The 19,365-nt window shown below is 42.3% G+C and overlaps 1 protein-coding gene across 1 annotated transcript in view; it reads left to right on the top strand.

Annotated features, from left to right (window-relative positions):
* The window catches only part of KCNH5 (potassium voltage-gated channel subfamily H member 5), a 160,545-nt gene that overhangs the window by 25,029 nt on the left and 116,151 nt on the right, over positions 1-19,365 (top strand). The window contains exons 5-6 of the mRNA XM_021554525.4: positions 13,551-13,666; positions 17,755-18,147. Of these exons, the coding sequence (XP_021410200.1) occupies positions 13,551-13,666; positions 17,755-18,147 (509 nt within the window). The remainder of the gene's footprint in view (positions 1-13,550; positions 13,667-17,754; positions 18,148-19,365) is intronic.

Below are 19,365 nucleotides of genomic sequence, written 5' to 3' on the forward strand. Positions count from 1 at the left end.
CTACGCTTTTTCTTCACGCTTGAAGGAGGTTTGATATCTCACTTGGAGCTAGTGTGCTCTAAAACATCTTCTTTAGGATGAAGTTGGTTGTCATTTGAATGCAAACAGCTTCTTAGGATCTAGACAGCACTTATTGCAAGTGTTTGGATAACTGAAAAGTCAGTTTATAAAGGCAGACTTAAAATGAAAGGCTCCCCTCCGAGCTAACACTAAATATGACATTTTTTTTTTTGTCTAGAGAGTATTATCTATAAAATTATAAGATCCTGATATAGGAATACCTTCTCAGCCATCATAAACTTTATTGCCTCGACAATTTAGCTAGCAACCTGCAAATGTTCTTTATTTCACTTTCAGCTCCATAATGTAGAATTCTGCCTGGAAATAATCTGAGAGTTTTAGGGTAAATGCCAGTTAATTAAAAGGACTTTATGGGTATCTGAAGGCATGGGACTGGCTCCTTGCTGCAGTATATGTAATACATAGTGTGAGCTCATCAAGGAAAAAACCAGTGTTTACAAGAATCTTCTTGTAAGGTTTCCTATTTGATGCCTTCTGGGGGAACCAAGATGTATTTCACATGGAACCAGCTCCCAAATCCCTGTTTTCACCCAGCTCTGTCCCACTTCCCACAGGACTGAGTTGCACTGAGAAGTGTTGTGGCAGCAGGAGAGAGAGAACATACTGGAGGTGGCTCTCAAATGCAGAAATGATGAATATTGCCTCCTGTGGATTCTCAGCCTCAGGGAGGTTCAAACTCTGCTGCCTTCCCTGGGGAGGCAGGGATGTGCTTCAGGGGCTGAGCTCTTCCCCTCCCCATCTTGTGGCTGAGGAGGAGCAGAACCCATGTGGCATCCAGAACAGGAATATTTGTTCCTATGGGAAAGAGCAGTAGCAGTGAAATGCGTGACTTGTGTGCTGCTGCTCTTCACTGGAGAGCACCATTAGTTAAAATGCCAGGTATTAATGATGGAAATCACAAAACATAGTCCTCAACAGCCAAAGAGGTTTGGCTCTATGTCTTAAGAGCCCTTACTTCTGTCAAAGTCATACTCTAAAACCCCCAAAACTCAACCAGAACATTGCAGAGGCAGTTCAGCCACATTTCTATGCCTTTAAAGCATAGAATTGGAGCCTGAAGAATCTGCTCAGGGTGCTTTGATTAGAGCATGGAAGAGCGTTGATCTGTCCCTCCAGCAAACCTCATCATTACAAACCACTAGCCCCATTTTGATTTTGCTTCTGTATAAATTATAGCTTGTCTTTTGCATCCTTGATATAAAGAAAACATGTTCAAATATTTGCAGCACTTTACTCCAGGGGTGGGAAAACAGCACTGTGGCATTACCCTGTGTGTCTCAGCTGTGTGGGTCTCTGGGATCCCATGGCACTGGGATCATAGTGGTTCTGTGTCAGACATGGTGCTATGAGAGATACATCATTCATTGTCCCTGCAGATAACATTACAATGTGCTTAGAAGCTGCCAGGCCATTTTCTTTTTGAATTATGAGGTTGATAAACACATAACGTTAAAATTTAGAGGAGAGTTTTTAAAGTCTTGTGGAAAAGGGTTTCAATAAAATGCTGCTGCTGAGTGCTGGGATTTGCCATTGAAAGGGCTATCTTTTTTTTTTTTTCCTTTTTAAAAGAAGGATATTTATTAAGAAATTCTGCCAGGACCATGCAATACATAATACATGAGTAACTATGGTGCAGATGAGTTACTGTGTGTTACTTATGGGAGCAGTAAATTTGAGATAAAAAATTCAGCAGGAATAAAATATTGATGCCATTATGCAATAATCTCTCCATACCAAAACCTTCTGCACCGTTCAAAGGTGTGTTGCTTTGTGGTGAAGCTTCAGTATGTCATGTTCCTGTGAGGTATTTAAATCATGGCACTGTTTGTATCTACACTGCAGAGTGTCTGTGTGTCCCCACTCCTGGAAATACCTGGTTTCTTGGCCAGATCTGCTTGCAGTGGGGTTGGCATCTCGTGGGGACCTTGCCAGGGCACAGCAGGTTTGGGGGACACAGAGTGATGCTGAGGATGCAGATCTGCCCAAAAGTGTCGAGCAGCTTGTTGGGTTTGTGAAAACAAGGCAGACAAATGAATCAGTTGTCCTGCTACAGAGCACACTGCCAGGGTGAGGTGGGATATTTTTTTTTTCCTGATGTGGGTATAAAAGAGTGTTTGTTGAGTGCAAGAAATGGAGCTGATTTCATGGGGACAAGCCCCGTGTGGGCAGAGGGAGTCAGAGAGGTCTGGGACACTGACAGATGGTGTCTCTGCTTACCTGTGTGCTCACCACTTGCTCTGCTAATGCTGAAAGGAGGAGGAGGAGGGAGCTTTGCTTGCCAGAGACAATAAAAGTAATGAAAATTTTTTCCCAGGCTCACCCAGGGCGCTGTGATTTTGCTGCAGACCAGAAAGCTGTTGAAAACTTACTGGACTGTAAGCAAGACTTGAGAGAAGGGATATTTAAAAGCCACCTTCCTCCCATAAAATACAGTGACAGAGATCAAAACCCTTGTTTTCTGAGAGGGTACAGGCAGTCAGCTGTCGACTAAAGATTGGACTGCCTTGTTTTCTTGTTACTTGTGCTCCAATCTATTATTGCTGGGTGATGTGTGGGAGACCTGTGATGTATGGCAATGAAACTGTGACCAAAAACTGCTGTAAAGCCATTCCTTGTAAATGGAAAATTACTTCAGAAAGTGTCTAACCAGTCAAAAGTGTCTAAACCACCCCAGCAGCTCCAGCAGAAGCAGCAAAAATGAGGATGGAAGGAAGGATCAGCCTCCTGGTTGATGTGTTCCCTCTGGAGTGAAGGTGCCACCAGCAGCTATGGAGGTCTGGAGGATAGAGAGAACCCCTCCACTGGTTTGGTTTTGGATTTATGGTGCCCCAGTGGCACTACAAGCACTGAGCCAGTGGCTGATGAGCTGTGGATGGGGCAGCGTGGAAGAAGAAGATGTGTGAGAATTCACGGTGAGGCAGGAGGCCACGGCTGCCCTTGGTGGTCACTGGGCCAGTGCTTTATTTTCTGGTTAAGGAGCTGTGCTGTATTTGTCTGATCTCTCCTTTCCTCCTCCAGCTCCTCTTTGCTAATAGGAGCATTTGTCTGATCTGGATTCAGCAGCAAGCAGCAGGTCCCACCTGTGGTGGCAGAGGGCCAAATCCCCAGGTCTGCCTCGAGGCCGTGCGCAGCAGAGGTGGGAGGCCATTACAAGCATATGAAAGATCCTATTATGTATTTTCTTTAGGTGAATAAAACCCAAAGGATCTTTTTTTTTTAATGTTTGTACCATTGTCAGGTCACAGTTGGATACTTTTATCAGCTTGCTGAGCTTTTATTCTGTCTTTACCCAATGGCCTTTTAAAAACATCTGAAGACTTTCAATTCCTCCAAAGACACACAGTGGTAATAATCTTCTGTTTATTTGTCAGGAAAAAAATTAAGCCATTTTTCTGGGCCCTAACTATTAGAAGGGTGAATGGGGCCACTTAAAATTTTAACACCATTTGATGCTGTAGATTCTATGGAACAAAAAGTTTAAGTATAGAAAAAAAATATCAGCAATTTTGGTTAATAGTGGAGTTCACCTAGTTGTGCAGTGGTTTTATTCCATTTGTTATCATCAGTTAAGAAAAAACATGGCCTTTATGTAAACTTAGATTTTTTTGTTGGCTAGGATTCTCACTGGTTATCTGGAGTTTCTGTGGAGTGAGACATCAGGCTTGTCACATCTGTAGTGATGGGGAAGTTCTAGGGAATAATGATGTGATGTAGAATCAGGATGCAAAGTTGTGCTAACGAGCCCCCTACAAATCAGGATGGTGTGCTGTTAACAGATGGGATCAGGAAATGGCACAGCAGGATCCCGAAGTTGTTTTGTTTTTTTTTCTTTTTTTTTTTTTCCCTTTTCACTTGATAGAGCCAGACTCTGATAATCAAGTCTGTCTGGGACAATGCTGTAATGCTTCCAGTGATATAACTCTTTATGGTTATATAACTCTATATAATGATACAACTCTATCTCAGAGTGTGACAGGGCTATAAAAAGTGTAGTAGTTGCAGAAATATGCACTTATGGCTTGCTAATCCTTGCTAAGCCTATAATTCTGATCCTTTTTTATCTTTAATAAGTGCAAGTTATTAAGCATATATAACTAGTTGCACATGGGAACCTTTTTTTCCTTGAGGGGGTATCCAACCTGGTGATAATAGAGGAAGTGGGTGGAGGGATTAGAACATGAAAATAAGGTTTCTACCTTTAGCTGAAGCACAGTGTACCCTGTTGAGTACATCACATTGACAGTAATCCATCACAGTAATTTAATAGGTTACAATTTGGATATCCTTAACATGTTTTTATTGCACTTTTCTGTGGCTGTAATAACAAGGGTCACGATAGATACCCACTTGTTCTCATGCTGCTTCCTTTTGCTGTGATCTGCAGTTTCCCTCCCTTCTAGGCAGCAAGGAGATCACCTCCAGTTCTCCATTCTCCCCTGGGTCTAGAGTGCAGCATCCAGGGACTCCTGGGCTGGGAGAAAGGACTTTGGTGGGGAGGGGGATATGACAGAATTAAGGACTTTGGTGGGGGAGGGGGATATGGCAGAATGGGCATTTGCCACGACACCAGGTGGGTTTTAGTGCCAAGAGCAGACAACTCAGTGCAGCACTGCTGAGATATTCTCTTTTAGTATTTAGATAGTTAGAAAATATTTAGATAAAAGACTATTTTAGGTAGTATTTTAAACCACCCATTTGGGATAGGCACAGCTTGCCAGTAACTTGGAAGACCTTCCAAGGTTGCTTTTTCTCCTGTTCCTGCAGGACAAGCATCCCTGTTATTCATTCCTGTTATGTCTTCAGCAGTGTGCTGCTGACACTTTCTGCAGACACTGCACAGGCTGAGCAGTCACAGAGGGATTTGCTTCCTCACTTTCAGGAGTGATGCTCCACGGCCTTATTTTCACTGCCTCTTCCCCCTCTGTATCCTTTTTTGCTTTATTGCTGCTGGAGACCCACCGTGATGAAGAAAAGGGAATTTCCATGTCCAGGGTTGTTTGGTTTCTTTCACAGAAATGAAGTACTTTTTTTCTGAGTCTGATGCAGCCTTTGGAGCCCTTTGTGTGCTCCATCAGCAGCCCATCGATGCACATTAACTGTCTGCAAATTTCTGGAAGTTTAATGTGCAATGAAAATGCAATCCCATTGAAATGAAATCTAACCCTGTGAGAGATTGAATTAAACTAGAAGCTAATCTTTGAAGCAAAAGCTGTTTGTAGATGGATACACTTTGTATGTAGAAAACGGAGCACTCATCATTAGGCAAATCTAAAATAATAAGTACAAATGTAGTGGAGTTTAAAGGTATGATCTATGTAACAGAGGGCATTCCACTTCACTAAGTTGCTCCTCTGCTGAACCCGTGAACTTGTGTGTAACTAAATCATCCCCTCCAGGGAGGCATCCAGTATTGATTTAGAACAAGCTGAGATTCCACTACTTTACTTACTTTGTTTTGTGCTTCTCCATTAGGCTTTTGGCATTAAAGAAGTGTCAAATTATCCTGGTTTTAGCTTCTTGCAGGGCATCTTCTTATGTCTTTTTCCCCACTGTATTAAGAAAGTCCCACTATGCATTTGCACATATAATCAGCTCATCACTGTGCCTTATTTTGATAAAGTAAATTAGTTCAGCTCCTTAAACCTCTGTCTAGACTGAATTTGGAGGTCTGTTGATGGCAGATACATGGATATTTTAGCTGCCCTTTAATCCAGCTCATTGGCAGCAGTAGGGATGAAGCTGTGGTGGCCTGGATTTCAGCCTCCCAGGTCCCCAGTGAGTTTCTGAAGCAATTATTGTGGCCAGGTGGGTTTCCAGCTAATTCCTCATTATTGCTCATTGCTCAGCCTCCAAGCCCAGTTTTTACTGTTATGTATCCAAAGAGCAGGTGACTTTTTGCCAAAGCCAATTACATGCTGAATTTCTCATCTACCAAGACCTTTGGATCCTTTTCAGACTGTTCTTTGCTTGGGACATTTTCCCCTCCTGTGCTAGAGTTACTATTTTCATTGCTTTTCTCTGGATGACTGTTTTCCATTTAAAATGTGTTTATGTGTTTTCATGGCACGTGCTCAGTCATCAAGCACATCATCCCCTTTGAATGTCCTCAGTGCTTTTAACATTCCTCTAATCCTCCTGTCATCTGACACTTCTATCAGTCATTTTATAAAAACTTTCAAACCCTGGAGACAAGCACTGAATGGGATGCCTGGCCACTGGTGTCCAGAAGGACCCCAGTAATAAATTTTAACTATTTGCCACTGCTCCTTGTTTGATACTCACCAAGTAATAAATTCTTCACCCATTACTGAACTGTGTGGTCTCAATATCTTGTTGAGATTGTCACACAAGGGTCAATTTGGTGCAGATTGCTGTGCAAGAGGCTTTGGCCACTCTGGGGTGATTCAAATGCAGAACCTGGATGAGGTGATGTGATGGGAGGAGCACTTTGCTATCTGACCAACTTGTAAAAGCCAGTTAACTGACATTTACGGTATTTAGTATTTTCTTTTTTCCCCCTTCTTCTTCCTAAAATTTGCACCTGTTTTTATACACTTATGGGAACTAATTCCCCAGTGGCCCTGTGTTTGTGTATAAAGTTTAGCCTTATTTGCAGAAAAGTGAAATGTAAGAAGTTGGGCACTGTACATTTTACATTTTACATTATACATTTTACATAGACTGTACATTTGAGAACTGAAAAATATTTTGTAATTTTAAAATGTATGCCTAGTGTAGTCTAGAGTTATATAAATCTTAGCTCTCTTTATCAGTAGATCTCAAAATGGCTTGCAAATTAGGTAATTAGCATTATCTTCATTTTAAGGAGGAGAAACTGAAGCTCAGAGAGGTAAAATGATATGCCCAAGATTACCCATTAGTTCTTCATCCATACTGAGCTCCCCAGCAATTGCAGTGTGTGGATGGTAACTGGGAACCCAACACTGAGCAAGAAGGGAGGTTGGATGTAAAAATTATCCCAGGAGTGCAGTGCATTATCAGACAGTGGAACACACAGAGTTTCAATTCCAGAAATTTATCCCACTATTTTGAATTTCATTTTAATAGACTCTAAGTCCAGAAATATTTTTACTGCACCATGGGAATGATTGAACATTGTTTGACTATTTATCTGTTTATTCAGGAATCCTGTTTATTCCCCTCTGTCTCTAAAAACCCAATACTGGGATTATCAACTTTTTCAAAGAGACAGTGAACTCTTTCAGACATGCTTTGCCTGCAGTAAAGAGCAAACAGCCAGCCATTGTCATGATTTTACTGTTTGAGAGTGTAGAAATAATTTGGATTTATACATGCTATTTATGCCAAAGGATGATCTGTGTTTCCAATTGAATTCCACACTTCCTAACTCTGAGCAGTGCTAGCTCTTTGCTTTTGTGGGTAAGTAATAAATTATATATTATTTAAGCATTGTGCATGTTAACTGTTTTGTGCTCCACAGTGAGATCAGAACAATCTTGCCATGGCTGGGATCTGTTCCCTGTGCTCCTGCAGGCAGGAATCAACACAAGCACTGCTGGAATTGCCCTCTGCAATTTTTTTTTGTTTTGTTTTGGTTTTTTTTTTTTTGTTTTGGTTTTTTTTTGTTTTGTTTTTTTCCGCAGAATATAATTCTTAACCCCAGTGTATTCCCTGCAATCTAAGGTAGGGGATAATTCCCTGTTATACAGATTTAAAGTCATCATTATTTAAAACCAGACAAACCCTGACAAAAAGGTTAATTGCAACTCAGTAGATCTACATTGATGCTTTATTAGGGGAGCTAGTCATGTCGAGGTTTTTCAGAGCAAGTGCACCATAAAGGACATTCACATTTCACCTTGAGATGTTTAACTCTTCATAAACTCTGATGTATGAATTTAGTGTTAAAATAACATAATATAGTTTAAGAACTAACTTTTTTCCAGTGTGGCTGCTAGCTGGGTGCTTAAATCTGCATATGGAACTGTACAAAAACCCAGTCAGAGAGACTGCAAATTTTCAACTCTTAATTAAATTATGGTGAGAGTTCTAAAGGTTTTAGAACTAACTTATGTTTAGTTATATATGAAAACATTTTCTGTTTTGTGAGCTTTGTGAGCTTGGAAATCCTTCTGATGACAAGGTTTTGTCTCCACATTACCTTTAGGAAAGAGTCTTGGATGTCTTTTCCAAACTAAACAATTCAATGTTTGTGTCTCATCCATTCCAGCATCACTTCTGCTTGGGGAAGCCTCCCTTGCTGCACTTTCTTTGGACAGATTTTACTCAGATTTTTTTTTGGTTTTTTTTATGCTCTGCCGTACACTGCATCAACATCTTGGACCTGGCTGGCGTTTCTCCCTGCCCAGGGAAGGCAGCAGAGAAGAGGAGCAATGTTGGAGCTGGCTGGGGGTGTTTGTGTGCTGGATCCATCTGCAGGCTGGTGACCAGAAGGGCACAGAGAGGTTCCTGTGGCAGTCCAAGGGTGCAGCTGTCAGAAATGTGAAAATGTGAAGCCTCTGAATGAGTCTGGAAAGGATTTTGCACCCAGAGAAAGCAGAATGCAGCAGTGGAGGGGAGATTTGTGCAGAGCAGCTGCCACAGAGCTCTGCCCATCCTAGCTGTAAAAAATGATGGATTTGGGATCTCAGGGAGAAAGATGTGTGGCATAATACTGCTGTTGTTGGAGGAGAAGCTGATGGAAAGGCACATGCTGTAGTGAGAGGGATAGTTTGGACTTTCTGGTGGTGGAGGGACAAAAGGATCTAGCTCTAACCTTGAAATACCATTTCCCCCTCAGGAGCCATGCAGTTTTTGTAGTGGTGTATGAATCTATAAATTCATAAACTACTGAGTGGCTAAATTAGCTCCTCAGACCCTTCTGGAAAGCTTTTCCTCCTCTGAGGAGGTGTTTGGGTGTTGACAATTCCCTACCTCCCCCCCTGCCCCCTGTGCTCCTGTACTTCCCCAGGCATCCTGCCACCACATCAACAGCTTCAACCAGTCACAGCATCTAAGCTTTAGAAAAAAATATTTTAAAAAAATTAATTTGGTATTGCTGTTTTTATTTCTCTTCAGAGAAACCTCTGTCTCAGCTGCTGTGTGAAGGACATCACAAAGTCATCTCTGTCTTAGACCCACAGTCAGAGGGCTGTCAAGTTGGTAGTCTGGTTTAGGGCAAGAGGCATGGAGAATAGTGGATGTAAATTATTTAATTGTGTCTAAAATGCATGGAGGAAGAAGGAAGTTGCCAGCTTGGAAGGGCAGCATTCCAGCTGGGCCAAGGCAGGGAGTAGTTTAGGCCATGTCTATCAGCATGTTTGCCTTCTTCATGTCCTGTTCTTGTAACTGTTAAACCTCCAGTTTACTGAGAATGCAGTCATTTTACCTTGAATAGTGGATAGAAACAGGCAAATATTTTGCTAGGTTCCTGTTTAAGAGATCATTGTTTTGGATCCTGAGAATGAATGCAGATCACGAGGGGTTTTTTTGAAGCAGGGGAACAAATGCTTCTTATTTGATCCATGGGTAAGAAAGTAATTAAAAAGAATCAGGGGAAACAATACATTTTTTTAATATGCTACTCCAGAAATTTCCATTCGAGGTGGTTCACATCTTTGTGTGGAACCTTACAAGTTTACAAGCTTCTCCTTGCAAGTTTAACTGCTTGTAAGGAGAAGCAGCTGCTGGCCTGATCTGGTGTGTGATCTGATGATGATGCTTTTTTCCCAAAAACCTGAGTGCAGTGGTGCAAGTTCAGGGTGCTTTTTTCAGGCAGTGCTGTGGAAGAAAGATGCAATCCAGCTGAGCTGAAGAGAGCATCAGAAGTGTTGCATTTTCTCATAAGTACATTTTTGGTTTTGCCCCTCTTGCACCTGCTATTTGTGCATCTCCTTTACTCTTTCCAGACTGAAAATATCTGTGAGGACAGACGGTCACTAATACTTGGGATAAAATTATCTTTCTTTTCAAGTGTCTGTCTAAAGAGGAAAAGAAAGGAGAGAATCGTTTGAAGAAACATTGACAGCAGTAGGCAGCTATGCAAATTTTCTGGTCTATTTAAACATACACATTGGTTTTAAATATAATTCCGAATTTGTCTAGTCTACAACAAGGTCAAGAAAGAGAGAAATGTACCCTGTGCAGATTATTTCAGACACGAGGCAGCCTGTATACATTTTCACCTTCCCACTCACAACCCAGCATCTTGCTGTTGCTGTGTTTTTAATTCTCTTGGGTTGTAAATAGGAAACAAAAGAACCTGGTACTTTTTTTCACACTATTGCAGATGGGTAGATTGGAACAGGTAAATAATATTGGACTTGGTGCTGAGTTGGAGAAAAAAAAGTCATGTTATTGTATTCTGTGGTTCCAGTGTCCAGAATCATGGGCTTAACAGGGCTGAAAGAAAAGTGAAAATCTGACGTGTCTAAATGAGGCTGGAAGGGTTTTGCAGAAGGTCTGCTCTGGCACAAAGCAAAGCTTTGGTCTTGGTGGAGAAAGGACACGATGAAATGGTTTGTCCTGTGAAAAGAAGAGGTCACAGCAGATGAGCAGAGTGGTAACTTTGAATGCTAAAATGTGTGGCTTCTTTCTTTCACATGACATTGATGGTCTCACTGGTGGTAAAGAAGGATTTGAAAAAAATTGTAGTTTTTCCTTTCTTTTTATTTTTGCAGAAAAAGGTTACTGTTGTCTGTTATGCAGTTTACTGCTCCATCTTCCCTAACTTCCCCAGGAATTCTGCATTTGTGCTTAATGCAGAACAGATGCTTTTCTTACCTAGAACAGTGACAAGGGATTTCTTACCAGTTCTGCTTTTATAAGAGTGGCATTTTGAACCCTGCATTTTTGTGAGAGGGATCTCTCAGCCTGCAGAGCACCATGACAGGGAAGATTTCTAGAGAGTGCATGAAGCCATCTCCTGTCATTGCCAGCCTCTGACTTTTCTCCAAATCCTCCTCACAGAAATGCAGGAACTGGCCTCACCAGTGAGGAGGAGATGGGGGGGATCACCCTCCTGGACCTGCTGGCAGTTCTGTGTCTCATTCAGCCAAGAATTTCTACCATGGACACGTTCAGCTCGGTCCTCTGGGAATCCCCACACCATTTTCTGCCAAACCACTCTCCAGCATGGGGTTGTACCTTCTTATGTACAGGGCTTTTCACTTCTCCCTGCTGGACATCCCCATGTCCCTGTCAGGAGCTGGAGTAGAAGACAACACTGCAATGTGACAAATGAGGGTGATTTGGGCTGCACCCAGCAGTTTGTCTCTGATGGTTTCGTTTTTGCTGAGCACTTTTCCTCGCACTCATATCAGCTGTGAGGCAGGATGACAAAATAAAGATTGGGGACTGGTCCATATTTGTCCTTATGGACCACAGGGAAATATTTTTCCAGGGGAAGAGGACCATGACTGAATTCATGAGTGTGTGAGTACCTGGAAGTGAGTGAACACCTTCTTGGAGGAGAGCTGCTCTTTTTCCCTGGTTCTTGCTGTGTGTTTGCAGTGACCCAAAATAAATCACCTGTGTGCAATGTGGCCTCCAGCAATTACTAGAAATGCTGGGGCAGAGCTGTCACAGTGCTATTACCAGGCTCACTTGGTTTTTGAAATTGCTAGTTTAGAAAAATAAAGAGCAGTTCTGACTTCTGTCTTAAAGCTGTCTCATTCTTGCAGTTTTATAGACAATTATGAAAAGCACAAGGATTTTTTCTAGAAATTAATAGTTCACAGATCACTGCAGTCTGCCTTGACCTTGTTAAATAGAGAAAGTGCATATTCCTAATTGAATATCCCTGTAAGCTCCAGAAGCATGAGACATATCCAAAGCTCACATTTAAAGTTTACATTTGAAAAGTTAATAAAATGCTTCTATTTTTTACCTTTTCCCAGTGAATTTTTTATGTGCATTTTTGAGGTCATTTATAAATAGCCAGACACAAATGTTTGTGTAGTGCTGGTGGCGTGTCATGTTTTTTTAAGCTGTTCTGATTGTTAAATGATGAACAATGGGTTTACATTTGTGTGAATGCAGTATGTATGTTCTAAATGGCAAAAGCAAGTTTGTACATAATTTTTTCTTGAAGTTTTATTGTCTTTTCTGTTTCCTGCTCATTATTTCATCTCCTTCAGGGCTTCCCTTAACATTCCAAGTCCCTGACTCTTATCAACAAAAGGTATTTAAAAATAAGCACAGGTTGCCGAGAGCAGCTGTGGCTGCTTCATCCCTGGGAGTGTTCAGGGCCAGGTTGGATGGGGCTTGGGGCAGCCTGGTCTGGTGGAAAATGTCCCTGTTTATGGCAGGAGGTTGGAACGAGATGATCTTGAAGGTCCCTTCCAACCCAAACCATTCTGTGATTCTGTGATGATTCTAACATAGAAATACTGTGTTCCCTTTCTTAGATACAAATATTTTCCCTAATTTTTACCTACTCAGCATTCCGATTAAATGGAAGTTAAACCTTCTCCTGAACCCCTTTCCTGTCTGTAACTTGTTTGATATTTTATCCACAACTTTCTGATAAAACAGCATTATACCTGGCTAAACTGAATGTTCAGCATCTCCTTCCGTGTCCTTGGGAATGTCTCCTTCCTAAAGATCTTGGATTTTCAATTCTCCTGCTCAATACTGAGCTGCTACACTGCTGTAAATCCTGCTGTTTTCTTTGCTGTACCCCATCCACTGATGCTTCCACACCATCACAAACACTGGGGTGTTTTTCCAGCAGGAATGACTTGCTGACATGTCCCTGGGTTTGTGCTGCTTTCAGTAACAAAGAGCTCCTTGCTGGGTGCTGCAGGAAAATGTTCCTCACAGGCAATTCACTGTGTGGGTCCCAGGCTACAATTAAAGCAGATGTTTATCATTAGTATAATAGCTAAATTTATTTCTTAATGCCATTTAAAATCAAGTTATTAATATGACTTTAAATGCTTTATAATATTTTTTTTTTAGTTTGAAGCACTGCTGCTGGTGCAGTCTTCTTAATTTTTTTTCCCCCAGTTTATTTTTGTCCATAAATATAGCTGGGGCAAAAACCAGTAAAGACTTAAGGATCAGACTTCTGGGGCTGCTCCAGTGGTCCTGAATCAGCAGGAGCCTTTCTGTACCTGGGAAGGATTTTCCTTCTACAGGATTTGCAGGCTTGGGAAGCCTTTGCAGAATTAGATTTCAGCAGCCAAGAATGTCCCCAGAAGGCTGAAAACACTATGCCATTCCTCTAACACAATGTCTCCAGAAGGCAGAAGAAAGAATGTTTTGATTCTTTTCACATTTACCTGTGTTGCCTTGAAGGAGCAACATTTTTCCTCTTTCTCAAGGTCTTTAAGCCCGGAGCCTGAAGCGGCTCCGTGCGGCAATTTAGAGAAACCATTCAGGTGTGAGGCTGAATATCGCTGAGCAGAAAGGAGCTTTATGAGCACTGGATGAAGCCTGAGTAGTTCTGATGTGATTTCTGACACGGTTCCCTTCTTTCCCTGCAGGCTGGACCAAGTTTGCCCGGCTGACGCGGGCGCTGACCAACAGCCGCAGCGTCCTGCAGCAGCTGACGCCCATGAACAAGGCTGAGGTGGTGCACAAGCACTCCCGCTTGGCTGAAGTAAGTGGGGTGGACACCAGCCTGCTCCCTTCCTGGGGAGGTGGGGGGGAAGAAAACCCATCCTAATTCCCATTGGGAAAGGATATTCTTAGAGGAAAGTATTTCCCCGATTGATTTTTTCAGCCTCGCCTCCTCTCATCGCAAAGCAGCACCACGTGGCAAGCCCACGTTTTTAGGACAGGTCATAAAAGAACTCTCTGTAGGTCACTTTTACTTAAATGACAAAATTTCTGTGCACACAGTCCTCAGCTTTCTGGTTGTTCCTTGTCGCTGTCGAGGCAGGACAGGAATGAGAAGACTCTGACTCAGAAGTGATAGAACTTAACTATAAACAATGTGAATAACAAGAGAGATAAAGAATTATTTACATTATTTTCCAACTCTTTCCCGGGCTTCTGCCTGGCTAGAAACTCTCCATTTCTCTCTTTGACTGAATCTGAGATCCACAGTTCCTTAACTTGGGGTGTACAGAGTGCTTCTCTACTGTGCTGTCTCACAGTGACATGGAACCAGGTTTGATGTCCTCGAGTCCCTCTCCTGGAAAAATGGGATTGTTTGACAAACCACTTTGGAAGTATCCCTGTGTAGGTACCCCTGGCCTGCATATAAACCCTGATTTTGACTTTCCTGCAAAGCCATTCCTACAATATTTCCCTCATCACTATTATCTTCAGAACTGATGAAAAGAATTCTTTGGCAGGTTGCAAATATCTCCTTAACAGTGCAGGTGGTGCAACAAGTGAATACCTTCAGGTTAACTTATGAGTAACAGAGGTGCTGCCTTCATCTTCATGTTCACTGGTAATGAAAAATAAATTGGTCAAAAATACAGGGTCAAAATATATGAGCTACTGAAAAAGACAGCCCTTGTGCCAGAGAACTTATCCTGTAGAACTGATAGCAGCTTTAAATGTTTCATTTTTTGGTTTCATTACCTTTCTTGGTTTTAGTGAACTTTGATAATAAAAATCTCAAATTATCAGAATGGAAACCCACAGTTTTCAGGTGTTGGCAGTGTGGCATTTTCCCTTGAATGATCCCACGCCAACAGCTTGGATAAATGCTGGATTACTGACACCTCCTGCTTTTTAAGTTTATGACATTTCAGTGTCCTGTAAGTCCAGTTACAGCCATTCTTGGTCTAGTCTGGAGAAGGGAAGACTGAAGAAGAGATGGTAACAATATTCAAAGGAGTCCAAAGCAGCTGCATAGAATGAGGGAGGGAATTGTTCACCAGGGCCATTATAGCTAGAGGGAAAAAAAAAGGCAAGGGAGATTTAGATCAGGCAGCAGCAAAACCTCAGGTAAGGGAGTAGGTGTGCTCAGGAATAGCTGGGATGAAGTTGTACTCAGGAGCAGTTGCTTGAGTGTGTGCAAACTCCTCTCTTAAAAGTAGTTTATGGCTGGAAAGTGCTTTGTAGGCAAAGTGTTGTGAGGAAGTCAGACTGAGGAGGGGTTCACCATCACTGTACAGGCCCCATTTTCCATTTTTCTGTATCTGAGGAGGAGCATTATCTTCATAGCTCATCCCTTGCAGAATGTGCTGCTCACCTTATCAGACTTAACAGTTACCAGTCATTTTTATTAGCTGTACACAGGAATAATTCAGGCAGTCTGTGGTGAATGCAGCTGACTAACAAAGATATTGTGTAATCTTTGGTGATTAAGAATCCATGCAGCATGAAAGAAATAATCATTATAGTTCAATGGTCTCCACAGCCACTTGCCACCCACTCACCATGTCAAACTCAGCATGAGATTATGTTAAGAATAATAATTATGCTTTTACAGTATCGTGGGAGCTCCCAAGCACTCCACTACCAGAGGCACAGGGAAATATCGAGCATATGTTAATCGCATTCTGCTTGAGCCCTAAGTAGTTTATTTTCCAGCTCTAGTGAGGACATTTCCAGCTCCTGTCCCAGTGAACAAGGCAGGGAACAAACAGGCCTGAAGAAACCAGGGAAAGAAGTCCCAGTGCTGATTTATCAGTGAAGTGTTAGAAACTGATGTGTCCAAAGAGATACCTGGAGATAACAACCAAATTATGAGGCAAAGCCAAAATGGTGTGTTAAGTGCAGGTGAAAATTTTCACATTGAAAGAAATTTTCACAAGGCAGCTGTGAGGAAATGATTGTGTTGATTGCTGCTTGAATTCCAGGGAAAACCCCATGGATCCATCAGTTCAGTGTGCTGCAGTGGTTGCTTATAGAAGTGCTGACAGTGAGTCTGTCCTGGGCACTGGGGGAGAGACACTTTGAGTTTGATGTTTGTATAGGTCTGACCAGGGGTTTGGCATCTGTGCTTGTCTCTGACAAGTTCCACGGGGACCACACCACTCCACAGAGGGTTTTGTGTTACACTGGGGCTGCTGTGACACGAGGCTGCTGCCAAAGGGAGCAGCCACGGGCTCCTGGAGGTCTCTGCTGCTCTCTCACTGCTGCCTGTGTAGTGGCAGTGCTTTTCTGGCCATGGGATAAATTTGTGCAATTCTGCTGACCCTGTAGAAAAAAAAAAAAAAAAAAAAAAAAAAAAAAAAAAGGCCAATTAACATAACAAGTTACAGCTCCACTGACTTTCCCTACAGATTGTGATTGCTAAAAATGGGCTTAGGGAGGGTGGGACCAGGTAGGCAGAAGCAGGTTTGGATGCCTTCAGCCTGACATTGGCCCAGATTTGACATCTTGGGGAGCCACATCACCCATCACAGACTGAGGGAGGCTGCTGTCTGATATCAGTATCAGCTTTCTCTTAAAAACATCTAAAAGACAAGACTGCAAAGAATTAATGGTGAATCCCTGTTTGTGGTGCTTGAGTTAATATTCTTAGTTATTATACAGTTTATTCAGAGCCCTTTACTCCTCTCCATCCATGAAGGACCCTGTGTTTCATCAACTTTACACATCTGGGGCTGCTGTTTTCAGTTTAACTGCCCCTGGAAATATGGTGCATCACCCCCAGTATGGGGCAGGTGCAGGGCTAAAATGAGTTTTAATGTTGCTGTAATTACTTATTTTATCCCATACGGACTTCAGATCCCCAGATGGATCCCCAAATGGATCTTTCAGTTGTCAGTGCAATGAATTGCCACGAGTGTGTTCCTTTGGGCTTTTGTTTCTTGTGTTGGACTGAGATAAGAGGTAATTAGATTAGCTGGGAATGCCTTAAGTGAATTTGGCTTTGTTTTTACAGTGTTTCCAGTTCCACAATTTTACAGCAGTGAGCAAGCAGGAGATTATAGTCCTATGCAGAAAAAAAGAGAAATAATTACAGGAAATAAAGGAGAACCCACTAGTGATACTGAGCTTGTGGGAGCAACAACTTTTTGAAGAAAATATGAAAGAAGTGTGATATTGGCAGGGTTTTAGGCAGAAGTTGTGCACATGATGCCTCATTTTAGGAGGTCAGCCAGCAAGGCTGGGTCTGTTTCACCTTTGATAGGGTGTTGCTCTGGCTCAGCAGTGATTTAAAATGAGGTCAGGCACAAAGAATTGGTCTTGAAACTATTACAAATCTGAATGAGTGTTCATGTTTAGATTATGTGTTAGGAAGAAACTCCTTTCTGTGAGGCTGGTGAGGCATGGGAACAGGTTGCCAGAGAAGCTGTGGCTGCCCCATCCCTGATAGTGTTCAAGGCCGGGTTGTATAGGGCTTGGAGCAACCTGATGTAGTGGAAGATTCCCTGCCCATGGCAGGAGGGTTGGAGATAGATAATCTTTTAGGTCCTTTCCAACCTAAACCATTCTATGATGCTGTGTTCATAGCTACAAAGCATATGCTGGTGTGGCAGTACCCAAAACCTCTGTATGGAGCCTCACTTCCCTTGCTGTTGGCATGCTTTCCCCTCAGTCCATCTGCAAAGACCTCTCTTTTTGCAGGAATATCCTGAGATGCCATGCTGCTCCCATTCATTGAGTGATAGCTGCCTCCATATATTAAATAAATCAGATTATTTAGAAACTGTGGGTTGCCTTGCAATGTCCCACGAGCACAGTCCCATCTCTGCTGCTCCCCAAAGAAATCTGTAAGACCCCTCACTGGATCCTGTTCACTGAAAACAGGAACATTTGTCTCTCTGCCTCTTACAGGTTCTCCAGCTGGGATCTGATATTCTTCCTCAGTACAAGCAAGAAGCTCCAAAGACTCCACCACACATTATACTCCACTATTGTGCTTTTAAGACCACCTGGGACTGGGTCATCTTAATTCTTACCTTCTACACAGCAATCATGGTTCCATATAACGTGTCCTTCAAGACAAAGCAGAACAACATTGCCTGGCTGGTGCTGGACAGCGTCGTGGACGTTATTTTTCTGGTTGACATAGTTTTGAACTTTCACACCACCTTTGTTGGCCCCGGGGGAGAGGTTATATCTGATCCCAAGCTCATACGGATGAACTACCTGAAGACGTGGTTTGTGATTGATCTTCTGTCCTGTTTACCATATGACATCATCAATGCCTTTGAGAATGTGGATGAGGTAAGTGATTGTAGTCTGTCTAAAAAGGATTGTTTTACCTAAGGATTCATTTACAAGTTCGTTCCCTGGTGCCTTGTGAAGGCTGACCTAGAGCAAAGGCTGGACAGAGTTAAAGAATAAAGGAGGGATTTATTAGAAGGCCTCAATGGATCCACCTTGGGCAGCCCAACCACAGCTACACTCAAAATAAACCCAAATAGTCACAAAATGGACAACCAGTCATGGGGGTCTCACACTTTTATATGGTTTGGTCTATTTGCATTTTGGAGTTAATTGTCCAAGTACAGCTTTAGGTTATGCAGTCCCATCCTTCTTGTTTTTCTCTCTTTGGTCCATGTTGTTTATGTTCTTGGGTCTGAGATTTGGATCATTTGTCCTTGGTCCCCAGCTGGAGCAGGAATTGTTTTGTCTCCCTACTCTGTGAAGAGAGCTCACCATCCCCTGATATAAAGCTCAGAACTGCACACTAAAGCAGCACAGAATCTGAAAAATATAAGATAAAACCTGAGGCATCACCCAGTTCGTGCTCTGTGCAAATACAGGAGGGTGGCCTTGAGCTGCTGGGATTTACCAGCAAGACATTCCTGTGTTGGTGGAGAGGTGTCTTGGGGTTCCAGTACCATGTGTGGATGTTTATTTTAGAGATGGGGGTTTCAGAAGGGCTTGAATGTCATCCAAAAGCATTGGTGCAAGTCCCTGTCAAAGTGGGCTGGGCCAGTTGGGATGTCCCCTGTCACAACCTTCCTTTTCAGCTCAGTCTTTGGGCAGTCCCAGCCCATTGCAGGCTTTGATTACAGTTCTGTATTTGCTCTGGCTGAAGCTGGTGACAAATGTGCCAGGAATGTCTCTGAATAAATATTTTTTTTAAATCCCGCCCTAGGATTTTTAAAAATCCTACTTTTTGAACTGGGCTGTAACTTTTTTTAAAGGCATTTTAAATGTTTGTTTGAGAGGGAGATTTATTTCCTTTTTTTTTTTTTTTTGGTACAATTCTTCAACTACAGCTAAAATTTGAAAACCTGTTGGAGGAGAGAGAGCATAAATATCGTAGATGGATGCTGAATTAAAGCTTTTTAACTGCTAAGTGCGTTAACATTTCTGCAGTTGAGCTTGCAGCCTAAGCTAATACAGAAAACAAGCAATAACTACAACAAATAATGCATGCACGAGTCAGTGTACAGAAATTCATTATTAAAATGGAACTGTAATGGTTTTAGG

The sequence above is a fragment of the Lonchura striata genome, chromosome 5 (assembly GCF_050655825.1).
Source record: "Lonchura striata isolate lonStrDom1 chromosome 5, ASM5065582v1, whole genome shotgun sequence".
Taxonomy (NCBI): domain Eukaryota; kingdom Metazoa; phylum Chordata; class Aves; order Passeriformes; family Estrildidae; genus Lonchura; species Lonchura striata.